This window comes from Brachypodium distachyon, chromosome 4 (genome assembly GCF_000005505.3).
Source record: "Brachypodium distachyon strain Bd21 chromosome 4, Brachypodium_distachyon_v3.0, whole genome shotgun sequence".
Lineage (NCBI taxonomy): Eukaryota > Viridiplantae > Streptophyta > Magnoliopsida > Poales > Poaceae > Brachypodium > Brachypodium distachyon.
Genome location: NC_016134.3, coordinates 13,803,379 through 13,821,439, shown reverse-complemented (window position 1 = coordinate 13,821,439; position 18,061 = coordinate 13,803,379). Strand labels below are relative to the sequence as shown.

General features: G+C 45.6%; 2 protein-coding genes and 1 long non-coding RNA gene across 4 annotated transcripts; 2 read left to right on the top strand and 1 right to left on the bottom strand.

Annotated features, from left to right (window-relative positions):
- Positions 1–336: 336 nt before the first annotated feature.
- On the bottom strand, positions 337–17,283 carry LOC104584484. Of its 2 annotated transcripts, XR_001407759.2 has the most exons (7): positions 16,977–17,282; positions 10,199–10,507; positions 9,936–10,013; positions 8,071–8,220; positions 7,154–7,498; positions 6,432–7,060; positions 337–1,134 (listed from the first exon to the last, which is right to left on the bottom strand). It is a non-coding gene; the product is annotated as an uncharacterized LOC104584484 (long non-coding RNA). The 2 variants fall into 2 exon arrangements; XR_001407756.2 differs by having other exon boundaries at positions 8,071–10,013; positions 16,977–17,283.
- LOC100845420 (disease resistance protein RPM1) lies at positions 1,774–5,634 on the top strand. The gene has a single exon (XM_003575799.4). The coding sequence runs from the start codon at positions 1,789–1,791 to the stop codon at positions 5,185–5,187; it is 3,399 nt and encodes a 1,132-aa protein (XP_003575847.1). The 5' UTR covers positions 1,774–1,788; the 3' UTR covers positions 5,188–5,634.
- LOC100845112 lies at positions 11,942–15,871 on the top strand. The gene has a single exon (XM_010239244.3). The coding sequence runs from the start codon at positions 12,104–12,106 to the stop codon at positions 15,437–15,439; it is 3,336 nt and encodes a 1,111-aa protein (XP_010237546.1). The 5' UTR covers positions 11,942–12,103; the 3' UTR covers positions 15,440–15,871.
- Positions 17,284–18,061: the final 778 nt, after the last annotated feature.

Here is an 18,061-nt window from a genome sequence, read left to right as displayed (position 1 = left end):
ACGACGACTTTCACCTCGTCCTAAAATAACTCGACCAATCAAATGGATGGTTGCTGATGACAAGTTATTGATCACTGCAAGCAAGAGCTTGTTTAGGTACATGCGTGTGTATTTTATTCGTCTCAACCATTTTTTTCTCATTTTAATATTTTTGTGGAAGATTTGAATCCAGACAGTATATTTTGTTTTAGATCGTATCTCTATCCACGTCACTGAAAACCACTCGTGTGAAACAATGCGAGAGATGAGAAGTGGACTATTTCAATAGTTTCGATTGCATTTAAAAAAACTTAAGAATTCAAGGTTGGAAATGGACAGTTACAGTAGTTCTGAGACTGCAGTTGAAAAAGCTTTAGAGTTCTGAAAGTAGATAATTATATGTGTTCGAGACTGCAATTCAGTGCAGAACTACAGATATGGCGTTCGAGGTTGAAAATGGACAATTACATTAGTTCGAGACTGAAACTCAAACAGTTTTGAATGGGATCCATGTAATGCTATAGTATAATGGATGGATCGAGATCCGACTGCTAGAGCCTAGCTAGTTGTTGTTGAAATTCCACTAGAGTTGCACTCACATCTTTAATCAGGGAATGGTGACTTAACCACTCTTGCATACTTCCAAAACTTCCACGCGACCCTGCTTAGCTGTGAAAGAGATTGATTAAGAACGAAGATTCCTTAATCCTCCAACACTGGTTAAGAGTTACCAAAGGTGGTGAAGAGGTCTTCAGATTTCTACGATCTCCGAGGTCTCGACCACGGGCCGCCTCACGGAGATGATCTCCAGGCCTGTCGCAGTTGAATTGCTTTCTGTTACCTCTCCAGCCGCACAGCTTATTCTCTTGTAAGGGTGACATGTGAGGATTTCACCTTCATCATGGCAGCATTTGCCCCTAGAGCCTGTACGACCTCCACGATTGCGGTGAATCCGGTACTGGTTCAAGGTGATACATACAGGGTTTGAGGAGGCTCTGACACCAAAGAGAAATTTGGGGAAGATAAAATGCTCTTCCACCCCAAATTGTTAATATTATGAATCCAAGCTATCCAGTCACCAGGAAGCCAGCCGATGCGCACAAGTAAATCGGTCAATACTCCAAGGAAGCAATGGAAACACCTCTGATATGAGACCTGAAACGTTTACATAGCCTGGAGGTTAGGATAACTACCACAATCCAAACTAAAAGAAAAACATACAGGTTTCTTGTATAGAAAATTTCTCATATGACATCTCAAAAGATTTGATTCCCTCATTATTGTGCCTCAGCAAGGAGACTAGGAGAGCACACATCTTTATTACCACAGTTCTACAATTAGGTCCTCATACATGTTACTATTACAAAGATACTTCAAGACAGTTTAGAGGGATTAGTGGGAGCATTGCTCCTTTAAATTAAAAAGCGGAATGTTAATGGATACATTTACCTAGAACTCTCTAATTTAGGTAGTTTCTGTGCTAGTTCCAATTGGGCGATTCCTATTAGTATGTTTTTGCACCGGTTCCTGCTGCAGTTTTTCTTTTTTGTTTTTGGACGGACAAAATCACAGAAAAACCTAGTAAAAAAAGACTAGTAGCAAGCGTGGTCTCGCGGGTTAGGAAAGAATAATGCATACTTGGGCTCCTATGGGCCCAGCTACTCAACGCAATTCATACTGATATGAGTGGGCATCTTCCACACCTTGTTACAATCCTCCTTGGCCTCTTGTTGGCACAATAATTAGCTAGCATGCTAAACTAATGAAACCAGCCTAGGCGTACGGAGTACATACCAGCAGCTGCGCTCGATGGCTGAGCTCGCCGGGGGAGCGGTCCGCTCACTGTTGAGTGTCATCCGTGACGAGGCTCAGCTGCTGGGCGGCGTGGGTGGTGATGTGCAGTTCATCAAGGAGGAGATGGAGAGCATGAACAGCTTCCTGATGCACCTCGCCAGGAAGACTCCCCGCAGCGGGGAGCACGACGAGCAGGTGAGCACGTGGATGAAGCAGGTCCGCGACCTCGCTCATGACTGCAGCAACAGCATTGACATCTACCTGCGGCGCCGTGATCCGGCGGTTTACCGCGCCAGAGGGATCCTGCTGGGTTATGTGTGGTGGGTGCCTTGGTTCGTGAAGAAGACGCTGGCCCAGCACCTTGCAGCCACCCAGCTGCGCGACCTCAAAGCCCGGGCACGTGATGTTGGTGAGCGGCGGCTCCGCTACGGCGTCGAGGTCCCGGCAAAGACGGCGGACTCCGACAAGCTGCACATGTCGCCGACGGAGGCGTTGTTTCATGCTGCTTCTGCAGGAGTTGTAGCTGAAGGAGAACATGACTTGGAAGAAGACTACTACCGGGCGACAAACGATGATCCACGAAGGGAGCTAGCCTTCTCCGAGCCTCGCCTTCTTGAAAAGTGCACTGAAAAGCTAATGCACTGGCTCGAACACCAACACGAGGATGGTCAGTTCCAAGCTATTGCTGTTGCTGCACCGGATAAAGAGGATGGAAAAGATATTACCGATGAAGCATTGACTCATGATTCCGTTACGGAAAAGTTCGACTACATCTTCGTTTTACGGGACCAGTTTTGCCCGAAAGAAGCATGGGATTTTCTTGGCGACATTCTGAATAAGCTACTGTCTCCGGAGTCTGACGAATCGGCGGAGGAATTTGACGACGAAGAAATCCCTGATGAGATTAGCAAGATGGAGGAAGAAATCGACGAGAAGATTTGGAAGATTGAGGAGAAGATAGAAGAGCACCTGGAGAAAGCAGGTAATGAAGGTTACCGGGTTGAACCCTTAGGACTACTGCAGGGCGTCTTGAGGGAGCTGCTCCAGGACCAGGATGCCACCCTCCTTGTGGGCAAGGATCAAACCCAGGAAAAGAAAATCCTTGAAGAAACAGCGGAGAATACGAAGAAGTATCTGGAACCAGCATGTGAAAACGGTTCCTGCAGGACTGGCGCTGGGGAGCATCATCCCGAATTCATAGCCATCCTCCAGGACCTGCTTCCCAAGCAGGCCACCACACCGGCAAAGGCAGCCACAAATAAACCGGGAGAGGATCTGATCGTGAAGAATATTAAAGACATTACACTGAAGATTCAAGTGCAGATCCAGCCAGACCTGCTGCCATTGACGTCACTTCGTCAGCAAGATAATTCAGCAGAAGAATCGCCCCTCTCGCCGGGCGACGAAGAGGAGTACTGCCGGGAGAGGATTGAACAAGTCCTAAAGAGGATCAAAGAGCACCTGTTGATTCAAGAAACCGCAGGGAGGGTTAGAAAGCATCTGCAGGGTACAAGGACACTGGTCGTTCTCAAAAATGCCTATGGCTATAAATGGGATGAGACCGCAAAGGCCTTGCAAGATTTGGGTTGCACTTCAATGGCAGTGGTAGTTACCACAAAATACATGCAAAGTGCCAACGAGTTTTGCCATGGAACGGAGCCTATCGTGTACTCTTCTATTGAATACTACCATGATACAGCACTCCAACTTACAAATCGGCGGGTAAATGACGACGACAGGTACAGCGCCACAATCTTTCATGAGATCTTGGAGAAGTGCGGGCGGGATGTGTTCTGCATAAAGATGTTCATCCATGCTCTGTTTGCCAATCCAATGAGGCGCAGAGAAGAGCTCGACAAGTTGAGCAACAGCCTCATGTTCGGAGGATCTGTGGAAACTAATGGGTACAAGATGATCAAGTTCTCCTACAACGACTTGCCTAGGGATTACAAGACATGCTTGCTGTATCTAGCAATCTTCCACAAAGATGAGAAGATAAACCGGACAAGGTTAATAGGTCGGTGGGTTGCGGAAGGACTGATAACTAGACAAGACTGGCCCAGTTCAGTAAGCCATGCGGAGCATTGTTTTGATGTACTGGCCGACTTATGGCTTGTCTGTCCTGGTGACGTCGATGCTGGAGGGAAGGTGAAGAGCATTACGTTGCACCCACTGGTGTACAGCTTCATCACCAAGATGGCCAGGAAAGAACACATTCTGGACACACGGCTGTCTCGGCACCTGGCTCGCCACTTCTCCATTCTCAGCAACATCCGACTCCGTCCCTCGGACAGCATCGTCGACTTCTTGAAGCAACCATCCAATGCATCATCTCAATTAAAGCTAGTCAAGGTCCTGGATTTGGAAGGTTGTGTATCCCTGAGAGATAACCAACGCTGGCTTAGGAACGTGTGCACCTTGTTAATACTGCTCAAGTATCTGAGCCTACGGAACACAGATGTCACTCAGCTGCCTAAGGAGATCAACAGGCTGCAGCAGCTGGAGGTGTTGGACATCCGGCGGACTCCTATGAATGCCTCCGCCATAAAACAGCTCATGCTACTGAAGCTGAAGCGTCTACTGGCTGGTCAAAGTGCATGTTCCGATGACACTGGTAGTAGTGATGCTAGCAAACTTTCCACGGTCATGATGCCCCACAAGGTCAGGAAAATGTCAGACCTGGAAGTGCTGTCCCATGTACAGGCATCGAAACATCATGCTAGCGAGCTGAGAGAAATTGGCCAGCTATGGCAACTGAGGGTGTTTGGTGTGATCATTTATGACTGGAAAGCTCAACTCGACAACCTACTCCAAGGGATCAGCGACCTGAATGAGTGCCTTGTGTCTCTGTCAATCGAGATCAAGTCTCTGCCTGCCAGCGAGGCGGTTGCTACTCCTCCTGACACTGATCCTATCAGTGCACATTGTAAGAACACACCCAAGCTTCTTGAAAGCCTGAGCATCAGTGGAGTCACAATATATGGGCGTCTTCTCCCATTCTTTGCTAGAGGCTGCCGGAAACTTGCCAAGGTAACTCTTCATAACACCTTGCTGGACCAGGATGATATGGAATCCCTCACAGATTTGCCCAATCTTCGCGGCCTCAGGCTCCGGCATGTTAAATTACACACCGAGGGCAAACTTATAATCCAGACCAGAGGATTCCAAAATCTCAAGTATCTTCTTGTTGAGGGTGGTGGCATCACTGACATCGACTTCGAACCTGGAGAAGCTCCTAAGCTTGAAAAGATCGTCTGGCTCATGGACAACATAGAGTCTCTCTCCGGAATCAACAACCTTCCCAAGTTGAACAAAATGGTGTTCAATGATGGTCTCAGGCTACCAGAACAGGTGAAACAGGCCATAGAAGCACATCCAAACTTCATTGATCATAATGGAATATGGTGGTATTGAGGCCAAGCGGGCAAGTGCATCTGCGGTTCCTTGATTTGAAGCTTGCAAGGTGGTCCATCAGTTCAGCAGAATTGATTCGTCCCTTCACATCTGCTTTATTATTGTTTATTCTGCTTGTGTGTGAACTTGATTACGCTCCTATATGTGTCTGTATTCAAATGTGAGTACATTTGTTTCTCTGCAGCCACCTATAGGCGCAGGCCTCCCAGGTCGGACAAGGACCCAGGGTCCAAATCCAATTAGTTATTTTAAGTAATTGTGAGTCTGGATTTGGAGATAGAAAGGTTTCGTCCCGAAGAAGGTTTTCCCTACTGTTTCCAAATCTGATTAGGAGTCTTTAGGAGTTTGATTACAGTTCTGTAAGAGCCCAGCTTGGGCTCCAAGTTTGTAAGGGCTATTTATAGTCCACCCTAGTCAATCAATAAAGGAAGCAATCAAAACCCAAAACCTAGCTACCCCTGCGCCTTGTGCGCCCCCAATCCCTGCCACAAGGAGACGAGGTTACAAGCCTAATCCTCCCGTAGAGCACCCCTACTTCCAGGGATCCACCTCTAATCCCTCAATTCCCCAAGCACCTGACAGGTGTCTAAATGTACCGATAGGTGCTGTGTGTGTCTAAATGTAAATTTAAGCTGTGTGTGTCTCAGTCTCTTGTGTCACTGAGCACCATGGTTATGTATATGCACAAGATGTTTTTATGTCCATTAAACGAAAAATGGGGTAAGTTATTTCATCATCATCCGGCTCGAACGACTGATCAACCCCTCGCTCACTCCCTCTCCTGACATAGGAGTAGGCCACACTCCACAAGGCGACTGAACCCAACAGCAGAGCCAGGAAATGCTCACACCCGGGGCCAAATAATTCCAAGATAATTGCTAATTATTTGGACGCAATATTAAATGGTTCAACTATTGATGTAATACTGTAGATAGCAAAAGACAACATACCAAATCAAAGGGTTGATTGATCCGAGGCCCCCGTGATTAAATCTTCAAGACGTTCGACTCATCACATATTCACTTGATTTGTGCAAAATTAAACCGGAACAACAAATTCTCGAAGGGGAATATCGATTCATCACATATTCATTTGATTTGTACTCGACTCATCACACAATACTTTGATTTGTACAGTCATCAAGTACTCCGTAGTCCTGAACTAAAGAACAGAGATTTTGGGGGGAGAGAGCAGTGGGCAGAGCCGCAGATGAGCAAGCAAAGTGGGAGGAAAGTGCGCATTACCGATTGGGGCGAAGCCGATTGAGTACTGGAAGTGGGAGTCGCCGAGTCGGGGGAGCACCGGGGCAGGGCAGGGAGGCAGGACTGCAGGACGGCGAGCTCAGGGCCAAGCTGGCGGCGACCTAGCGCCGCGGGCGGGGACGGGGGAAGCCGCCGGCCGCATCTGACTAGGCGATGCGAGGGAGTACGGGGGGATCCTGGAGGCTATATGAGCGGCGGCGGCGGCGGCGGACTGCGGCGGCGGCGGCCTCTCGGGTCCCACACGCACACAGCAAGCAGTAGTCGGGAGTCCCGTTCGACCGGTCTCTTCCTCCCTCTGTGCCTGCGTATTGGGCCTGATGGCCTGGGCTGAGGTGGATCCCAGCTGAGGTGGGCTTTGGGAGTACTTGGCTACTTGCCATTCATTTCTGGCCTAATCATTCAGTTCGCGTTTCCTTTCTTTTTCTGAAGTGGCAGTTTCCTTTTTCTGAAGATATGATGATCACCAATGGAATTACCGTTGTGACGAATAACCTTCCTCTCTATTTTCTAACTAAGGACGTGGTTAATTTCTGAAAGCCTCGCCCTTCTTCTCATCATCATTCATGGCTGGCGATGCCCCTTCTAACAATTCTTGGAACTGGTTTCAAGTACTGAAAGTAGCAGTTAGTTTAGTCACACTTTCAGAAAATTAAAACAACTCTGACAAATTAGGGTTATCTTTCAACAAAAATGGAGTAACTTACAGAAATGTTGGATGGATCACTTCCAAAATCCATGGCAGGCTTACAACAAATCTGCAATGAACTTTGAAAAAAATGGAATCCAATTTAGGACAGTTTAAAATTGAGAACCAAATTTCAACTAATTGAACACAAGCTTTCAACAAAAAATCTCTTGGTAGCAAATAAAAATTAAAGAAACTGAAAACCAAGTTTTGACCGGTGGGCCGAGGTGGATAGTAGCGGGAAGCATGCAAAGAAACGGAGGAGCCACCGAACCGGCCGAGTGGCGTTCCACCATTTCTCTAAGCCTCCTCTGTTGTAATTAACCACCGACGGTTCCGTTTCCTGTGTGTCTCCTCATGTGATCTGGAGATCGATGCCATAATGGCACATGACAAAAATTGTTAATTTTTTACGAAGTTTTAGTATCATTTCATTTTTTTTCTAATTAAACGGCTCTAGAAAAAATATAATTAATTGTTTTCACATAAAAGGTGGTGATTTTAATTCACATTACTCATCATTAATGCTAACTGGAACCATAGTAAAAAGTCTCAACTCAAAAAGTGAACAAATTATTACAAAATTTGACGTTTGGGAGCTTCTACGAAGACTTTGCAATTTGTGAAGCATGTGCCATTTTATTTTGTGTATGGACTATTTTTATCCCAATCTTATACACCCGTAAAATGACACCACGCCAATAATTATTAATTTTGGAGAACGTTCAAGTAGTATTTCATTTTTATTCCTATTAAACGGTTTCACAAAATGATAAATAATTATTTTTTACATAAAAGTGGTGAATTTAATTCAAATTACTCATCATTAATACCTAATGAAACACAGGTAAAAAGTTCAACGAAAAACTGGTGGTTTACATCGTAGTTTGAACAAAGTGAAAAATGGGGAAGAAGGCTAAAATAGTGGAAACAAACCTTTACTGAAGGCCTGGCCTTCGACAAAGTTTGCTCCGTTCATGGGGCTGGCCCTGTCGGCAAATCCACGTAGCCACCTTCATTGCTGAAGGCCTTTTCTTTGTCTGCGACTCTTTTTTTGCCTTTAGCAAAGCCGGCTTTGTTGAGAGCCTGAAGGAATGCTTTTGGCAAATATCATTTTTCCGGTAGTGATTCATTAGTTGTCTGTTTTAGCAGAACTCCACCGGCTAAAGATGACCGTATTAGATTCAAGATATCATCAATTGTTTCTGAGGCTCTTAATTTCTAGCGTATTATTGCGGGTTGGCTCTGACTTAAATTTGAAGATAGAAAAAATAAAAAGTGTAAGCCATAATGTTCTTCCAAATTGGCTAAATAACTCCACGATCAATTGTTGTGGGTCTACATTATAACACCTTAGGTTTAAAGATGGAAAAAGTCAACCAATAAACCACCGTGTTGTTCACACAGGCTAAATAATTTCCAACATCGATGATTGTGCTTCTGGTTTATAAAGGCTCAAATTTAAAGGTAGAAAAAATAAGGAAAATAAACAATATATTTAGATAGAAGTATACACACCGTGATTACCTCCTTAGCTAGTAAGATGACTCAATAGGAAGTTTAAGAGAGAGATATTCAAAATACTACTTCGGTGAAACATTGACGAATTAATTAAATTGTTAATCTCAACTAAAACCATGTCATATGATCCCTCATTTTCGCAAAACGACAACTATAATAATCTGTCCCCGTCGTACATGGCCACCATGGTGCAAGCACGAGGTTGATCCAATGATAAGCACTTGATCGCTTGGGCAGCGATGAATCAAACATACACACAAAAGAAATTCTGATTATTAAAACAAGAGGCGTGAAAGGCCATCATGTCCACAGGTATAGGCTAAATTATTTCAATTCATCGTCATGGGTTAGAATCATTAGAAGAAACACACTGTAAGAAACTACTCCGTACATTGAGTATAGCCGCGCATTACCCAGCTAGTTTAGTTAGGAACGAAGAGAGTAGCTCGTAATTTTCTTTAGCATAAAAGTAAAATGACTGGGCCGACTGCTAGCTGCATTCGACATTATCGATGATGAGCTGTATGTATGTACGTACGTACCTACGTAAGTGCACATCATCGACCTCGACGGCGACTTTCAGCTCCTCATAAAATAACTCAACCCATTTCAAAAAAAAAAAAAAAAACAAAAAAACTCAACGTATGGTAAGTACGCCTGCCTGCAGCCAATCAAATGGATCATCGCAACCTTGTGTGGACGACGACGACTTTCAAGTCTCATAAAATAACTCAAACAATCAAATGGATCGGGATCACTGCAAGAAGTGTTTTGAATGCGATGCATGCTTAGCTATCGTACATCGCAATGGATGGATCGAGATCTGACTACTAGAGCCTAGCTAGTTGTTGTTGGGATTCCACTAGAGTCGCAATGACATCTTTAATTGGGAAATGGTGACTTAATTAACCGATCTTGCATACTTCCAAAACTTCCATGTGACTCTGCTTGGATGAATCGAGGTCTGACTACTGGAGCTTAGCTAGTTGATGTTGGGATTCCACTAGAGTCGCAATCACATCTATAATTAGGAAATGATGACTTAATTAACCGCTAGCTCTTGCATACTTCCCAAAACTTCCATGTGACTCTGCTTGGATGAATCGAGATCTAAATACTACGAGAGCCTATGCTAGTTGTTGTTCGGATTCCACTAGAGTCGCAATCACATTTTTAACTAGGAAATGATGACTTAACCGCTCTTGCATACTTGCAAAACTTCCATGTGATCGACTCTGCTTAACTATGAAAGACATTGATTAAGAACAAAGATTCCTTACTCTTCCAACTAGCATACCGTACGTAACATGCGCGCACGCTAGTCCCTCGCTCCCGTGTATGAATGTGCTGTACCGCGGCTGCCAAGAGACCAAGGTTATCAGTATCTGAACACCATGTTGTAACGGTTTTCTTCTGTTGAAATAGTATCGAAATTGAGAGTGAATTCCATTTTACCTTTTACTTTCTTTTCTAAGAAAATCTATCTCACTTAACAGAATTTCTACAAATCTATCAATTTAAGAAAACTTGTGGCACTAATTACCTTATATTGTGCTTTTTCTCATTTCTCGCCAATTATGACATGTTGGAGCCACTCGACAGGCCTAGTTGGCATGCCAACCAACACAGGCCTAGTTGGCATGCCAACCAACACGACGACGATGATGTGGAGGAATTCTTGCCCGGCAGCAAGGAGCTCGCCGCCATGGTGGAATGCGATCTTGTCCCACCAAGCCGACGTGGTGCCCACGTGCGCTGGTCCCGCAGGCGAACCGGATTCCATGTCGAACACATCCAGGGAGAAACTGCATTCCACATGGTATGCCAACTAGGCCCGACGAGTGTCTCCAACCTTACATAATTCCCGAAAAATGGAAAAAACACAAGATGAAGTAATTAGCATCACAAGTTTACCTAAATGGGGTATGTTTTGTCACAAAAGTGAAAGCCGAGGATAAAAAATGGAATTCACTCCGAAATTTAGGACCATTTGTGGTACGTATCATCTTAGTATCAAAATGTTCTAGTAGGATGGAAATATCGTAAGATATCATGTTACGTATTAGAGATATTGACAATGACGATCAGACCATGCTAGGGAGAACCTATATGACTGCTTTGATGCTCTTGAAACAATAATACATAAGGACATACAGAAGTAGATGTAGGAGCCCTAGGTTGGGTATCTTCTTCAACCTGTGGATAGTTAGCAAAATTACCAAAGGTGGAGAGGTCTTGATAATTCTATGCTGCAGTTGCATTGCTTTTCTATAACCTCTCGAACTGCACGTCTTATTCTCTTGTAAGGGTGACATGTGCGGTGATTTCGGTTTTGCTATTACAAAGATCGGTTTCGCTATTTCAAGACGGCCGAGAAACAACAATTTCTAAGTCAATGCTAACAACCATCTCATCTAATCACTAAGGTTTGTGCAAGAATCATGCAAGTAGAACATATGAGAAAATCTAAATTGGATGGTTGTGACTAATGACTGTCGACTAAGAATTCTCAAGATTTAAATCCAATTTAGATTTTCTCATCCTTTGTGCTTGCATGAACTTCAAGACATTTTTATAGGAGATAAGTCTGTATTACAACACTAAACTAGCCATAGAGTTTAAATTACTCCCCTGAACTCCAATATCAGTTAAAACTGAATCTCCAACTATTCATAACGTTTAAATTACCCCCTCAGCCGACCAAAGGTTGGTTTTCACATACATGGCATGTTTTGACCAAGCCAACTAATGCTGTTCGTATTTTCTGTTGTTTTGAAATAACTATTTCTAAGTCGACCGAGAAATAAACACTCCATACAAAGATACTCCAACATGCACGTACTTCAAGATATTTTTATAGGAGATAAGTCTACAACCTTAAACTCAGGGGCGGACCAAGGGCAGAAGATAACTGGGGGCACTCTTAAGAAAATGAAACCAAAGGTAGATAATTTCAGGAAAAATTGGGGCCATTTAAAGGTGAAATACTGCATTGTTTAGTATAAACATGAAAATTGACTAGCTGCCTGGACCCCATGCACTATACTCTGGATCTGCCCCTGCAGTTAAACTAACCAGAATTTAAATTACTCCCCTGGACTTCAATACCGAAAACAAAATCTCCAACTATTCATAACGTTTAAATTGCCCCATCAGCCGACCAAAAGTTGGTTTTCACATACATGGCAGGTCTTAACTGAGTCAACTAATGTTGTTCTTTTTTTTTATGATAAAAGAATAATGCATACTGATTGTGCATCGATCCTATGGGCCCAAGCTACTCACCGCAACGCATACTGATATGATTGGGCATCGTCCACTGCATCCACACCCACATATCATCCACACCCTAGCTCGCTGCAATCCTCCATGCATGCATGGCTAGGATGCTAAACTAGTTAAACCAGCCTAGCTAGGCGAACGGACTACGTGCCAGCAGCTGCTCTCGATGGCTGAGCTTGCTGGGGGCGCGGTCCGCTCACTGTTGGGCGTCATCCGCGATGAGGCTCAGCTGCTGAGAGGCGTGGGTGGCGATGTGCAGTTCATCAAGGAGGAGATGGAGAGCATGAACAGTTTCCTCACACACCTCGCCAGGAAGACTCCCCGCAGCGGGGGACACGACGAGCAGGTGAACACGTGGATGAAGCAGGTCCGCGACCTCGCCCACGACTGCAGCAACAGCATCGACATCTACCTGCGGCGTGGTGATCCGGCGGTCTACCGCGCCAGAGGTGTCCTGCTGGGTTACGTCTGGTGGGTGCCTTGGTTTGTGAAGAAGACGCTGGCCCAGCACCTCGCAGCGAACCAGCTGCGCGACCTCAAAGCCCGGGCACGCGATGTTGGCGAGCGGCGGCTCAGGTACGGCGTCGAGGTCCCGGCGAAGGCAGCGGACTCCGACAAGCTGCTGATGTCGCCGACGGAGGCGTCGTTTCAAGCTGCGGCTGGAGTTGTAGCTGAAGGAGAGCATGACTTGGAAGAAGACTATTACCGGGCGACCAACGATGATCCACGAAGGGAGCTAGCATTCTCGGAACCTCGCCTTCTTTTGAAGTGCACCGAAAAGCTAATGAACTGGCTCGAACACCAACACGAGGATGGTCAGTTCCAAGCCATTGCCATTGCAGCACCGGATGAAGAGGATGGGATCGATCTTATAAATGAAGCATTGTGTCATGAGAAAGTTATGAAAAAGTTCGACTACCACTTCTCTTTAGAGGACCAGTTTTGCCTGAAAGAACCCAAGGATTATCTTGTGGACATGCTGAAGGCTCTGGAGGATGGCAAATCGGAAGAAGTCGACGTCTCGATCAGCATGATCGAGAAAGAAATTGACGAGAAGATTTTGAAGATCAAGGAGAAGATTGAAGAGCACATGGAGAAAGCCGGTAATAAAGGTTACCGTGCTGAACCCATAGGGGTACTGCACGGCATCTTGCAGGTGCTGCTCCAGGATGCCGCCGTTCTTGCAAGCGAGGATCAAACCCAGGAAAACACGATCCTTGAAGACACAGCGGAGAAGATGAAGAAATATGTGGAATCAGCAGATGAAAAGGATGCCTGCACGATTGGTGTCCAGGAGCATCCTCCCGAATTTGTAGCCATCCTGCAAGAGCTGCTTCCCAAGCAGGCCACCGCACCTGCGAAGGCAGCCACGGATAAACCGGGCGAGGATCATATCGTCAAGAATATTAGAGACATCACGCTGAAGATTCAAGTGCAGATCCAACCGGAGTTGCTGCCAATGACGTCACTTCTTCAGCAAGATAAGTCAGACAAAGAATCGCCCCTCTCGCCAGGCGAAGATGAGGAGTACTGCAGGGAGAGGATTGAACAAGTGCTGAAGAGGATGAAAGAGCATCTGTTGATTCAAGAAACCGCAGGGAGGGTTAGAAAGCATCTGCAGGGTACAAGGACACTGATCACTCTAAAAAATGCCTATGGGTACAAATGGGAAGAGACCACAAAGGCCTTGCAAGATTTGGGCTGCACTTCAATGGCAGTGGTAGTTACCACCAAATACATGCAAAGTGCCAACGAGTTTTGCTATGGGACGGAGCCTATCGTGTACTCTTCAATTGAACACTACCACGATACAGCGCTGCAACTTACAAATCGGCGTGTGAATGATGACGACAAGTACAGTGCCAAAATCTTTCATGAGATCTTGGAGAAGTGCAGGCTGGATGTGTTCTGCACAAAGATGTTCATCCATACTCTGTTTGCCAATCCAATGAGGCGCAGAGAAGAACTCGACAAGCTGAGCAACAGCCTCGTGTTCGGAGGATCCATGGAAACTAATGGCTACAAGATGATCAAGTTCTCCTACAACGACTTGCCTAGGGATTACAAGACCTGCTTGCTGTATCTAGCCATCTTCCATGAAAACGAGAAGATAAACCGGACAAGGTTAGTAGGTCGGTGGGTTGCGGAAGGACTGATAACTGGACAAGACTGGCCAAGTTCAGTAAGCCAAGCCGAGCGTTGTTTTGATGTACTTGCAGACTTATGTCTTGTCTCTCCTAGTGACTTCGATGCTGGAGGGAAGGTTAAGAGCATTACGTTGCATCAACAGGTGTACAGCTTCATCACCAAGATTGCCAAGAAAGAACACATTCTGGACACACGCCTGTCTCGGCACTTGGCTCGCCACTTCTCCATTCTCAGCAACATCCGGCTCCGTCCATCGGACAGAATTGTCAACTTCTTGAAGCAACCATCCAATTCATCATCTCAATTAAAGCTCGTCAAGGCCCTGGATCTGGAAGGCTGTGCATCCATGAGAGACGACCAACGCTGGCTTAGGAACGTGTGCACCTCATTAATACTGCTCAAGTATCTGAGTTTACGGAACACAAACGTCACTCAGCTGCCTAAGGACATCAACAGGCTGCAGCAGCTGGAGGTGTTGGACATCCGGCGGACTCATATGAATGCCTCCACCACAAAACAGCTCATGCTATTGAAGTTGAAGCGTCTGCTGGCTGGTGGTGGTGATGCTAGCATCCTTTCCACTGTCGAGATGCCTCACAAGGTCTGGAAAATGAGGGACCTAGAAATGCTGTCCCATGTACAGGTATCGAAACATCATGTTTTCGAGCTGAAAGAGATTGGCCAGCTATGTCAACTGAGGGTGCTCGGTGTGATCATTTATGATCAGAAAGCTCAACTTGAGAACTTACTCCAAGGGATTAACGATCTGAATGAGTGCCTTGTGTCTCTGTCAATTGAGATCAAGTCTCTGCCTGCCAGCAAGGCGGTTGCTATTGCTCCTGACGCTGATGCTATAAGTGAACATTGCAAGAACAGACCCAGGTTTCTTGAAAGCCTGACCATCAGTGGAGTCACAATATATGGGAGCCTTCTCCTGTTCTTTGCTAGAGGCTGCTGCAAACTTGCCAAGGTAACTCTTCATAACACCTTCTTGGACAAGAATGATATGGAGTCCCTCGCAAATTCGCCCAACCTACGTGGCCTCAGGCTCCGGAACGTTAAATTACACACCAAGAGCAAGCTTATAATCCAGACCAGTGGGTTCAAAAATCTCAAGTATCTTCTTGTTGAGGGGGGCGGCATCACCGACATCAACTTCGAACCTGGAGAAGCTCCTAAGCTTGAAAAGATCGTCTGGCTCGTCGACGACATAGAGTCTCTCTCGGGAATGAACAACCTTCCCAAGTTGAACAAAATGGTGTTCAATGATGATCTCAGGATACCAGATCAGGTGAAACAGGCCATGGAAGCACATCCAAACTTCATTGATCATAATGGAATATTCTGGTATTGAGGCCAAGATGGCAAGTGCAGCTGCGGTTCCTTGATTTGAAGCTTGCAAGGTGGTCCATCAGTTCAGCAGGATTGATTCGTCCATTCACATCTGCTTTATTATTATTTATTCTGCCTGCGTGTGAACTTGCTTTATGTGTTTGTATTCAGATGTGAGTACGTTCTTTTCTCTGCCTCCCAGGTCGGACAAGGACCCAGGGTCCAAATCCAATTAGTTATTTTAAGTAATTGTGAGTCTAGATTTGGAGATAGAAAGGTTTCGTCCCGAAGAAGGTTTTCCCTACTGTTTCCAAATCTGTTTAGGAGTCTTTAGGAGTCTTTAGGAGTCTGATTACAGTTCTGTAAGAGTCTGGCTTGGGCTCCAAGTTTGTAAGGCTATTTATGGTCCACCCTAATCAATCAATAAAGAGTAAATTTCACAAAACTACACATATTGGGACAGCCTTCTCATGCAGGAACCACTTTTGCTAATTTGCTCGGAAAACCACACATTTTCAGTCACAATGTAACAACAAGCCCGAAATGACGTGTTTAGCGAATTTGACAGTATTCCTTACAGCCCGGGCTAACGGGCCGGGTCGAGTTCAGCCGACGTGTCACGTGTCTCTTGTGTCACTGAGCATGATGGTTATGTATATGCCCAGGATGTTTTTCTGTCTATTAAATGAAAAATGGGGCAGGTTCCTGCCCCCCAAAAACATTGCGTAGAACTTGGCTTTGCTCTGGACTATATAACTCTAGACCTTACTCTAAAATCCATATGTTTTTGTTGTATAGGACTAATAAAAAATCGGAAATTTCTTCCCATCATATCCTCTCGCTAATGGGCATCCATGTTCATTTGTCATGGACCATATAAGGCTAGCAATACCACCTAGGAAAGTTATTCATCATCATCTGAATAAACTCGGGGGGAGGGTCTAAGGAGCTCCAAGACTAGCTCGGGAAGCCCCTAGGGTCGAGTCCGGGGAAGTATATTATGGACCGACCTGACAAAGAGCGTTGAGAATTATCGACGTCGACTCACGGGAAGTCATGTTACGGCTTGAGCGACTAATAGACCCCTCACTCACTTCCTCTCCTGGCATAGGAATAGGTCATGCTCCACAAGGCAACTGAACAGGAAATGCTCACCGCCCGGGCCAAAGTAGTTTGGGCCAAAAATAATCCAAAATAATTGCTAATAATTTGGATACAATATTCAGTCGTTCAATTACTAAGGTAATACATAGCAGAAGACAAATATACCGAATCAAAGGGGTGATTGATCCGAGCCTCCCATGGCTAAATCTTCAAGATATTCAATTCATCACATATTTATTTGATTTTTACAAATTAAATTGGACCAGCAGATTATTGAAGGGAATTATCAACTCATCACATATTCATTGGATTTGTACTCAACTCATCACGTATTAATTTGATTTGTACACTAATCAACTAGAAGCAGCTCTAAACTAAAGAACAGAGATTTCGGGGAGAGAAGAGTGGGCAGAGCCGCAGAGGAGCAAGCAAAGTGGGAGAACAGTGGGCATTACCGATTGAGCGAAGCAGATTGGGTATTGGAAGTTGGAGTCGCCGAGTCGGGGGAGCACCGGGGCAGGGAGGCAGGACCGCAGGACGGCGAGCCCAGGGCCAGGCGGGCGGCGACCTAGAGCCGCGGGCGGGGCCTGAGGGAGCCGCCGGACGCGTCTGGCTAGGCTTGGCAATGGGAGGACGGGGTGGGGGGGTCCTGGAGGCTGTAAGAGTGGCGGCGGCGGACTGCGGTGGCCGGCGGCGGCGGCCTCTCGAGACACGAAGAACGCAGGGGCCAGGGGGGATCCTGGAGCCTCTCTCTCTCTCTCTCTCTCTCTCTCTCACTGCGTCTGCGTGTTGGGCCTGATGGCCTGGGCCAGGGACGACAGACTGGGCTGAGGTGGGCTTTGGGAGTACTTGCCTGTCATTTCTGGCCTAATCATTCAGTTTCCTCTTTTTCTGAAGATATGATGATCGAGTACTTGCATGGGGGGCCCCTACTTGCATGTCTTTTCCGGCGATCACCAAATGGAAACATCAAACATGTGATGAGTAACTTTCCTTTTATGTTCCTAGCAAAGGACGTGGTTCATCCGGCATGACGTGGTCAATTTCTCGAAGCCTCGTCCCTCTTCTCATCCTCATTCATGGCTGGCGATGCCCTCATGCCCTTTTTAACGATCCGTGGAACTGGTTTCAAATACTGACAGTACCAGTTATTTTAGTTACTCCCTCCAATCCATATTAGTTGTCGAATATTACATGTATCGAGACACTTTTTAGGCATAGATAAATCCATATTTGGACAAATTTGAGACAATTAATATGGATCAGAGGAAGTAGGATACTTTCAGAGATTTAGAATAACTTTCACAAATTAGGTGTATCTTTCAACAAAAATCGATGAACTTACAAAAAAGTTGGATGGACTTCCAAAATTCATGACACAGTTGCAACAAATCTGCCATGAACTTTGAAAAATTTGGAATCCAGATTTAATTTGGACATTTTTCCAGTGCTCTGCAGCCAAGTGTGTATGGGAAACTGTAAGTACAGTAATTGGGGCACAAACTAGACCTGTGTGTTTTTCGCAGTACTTTAGATGGAT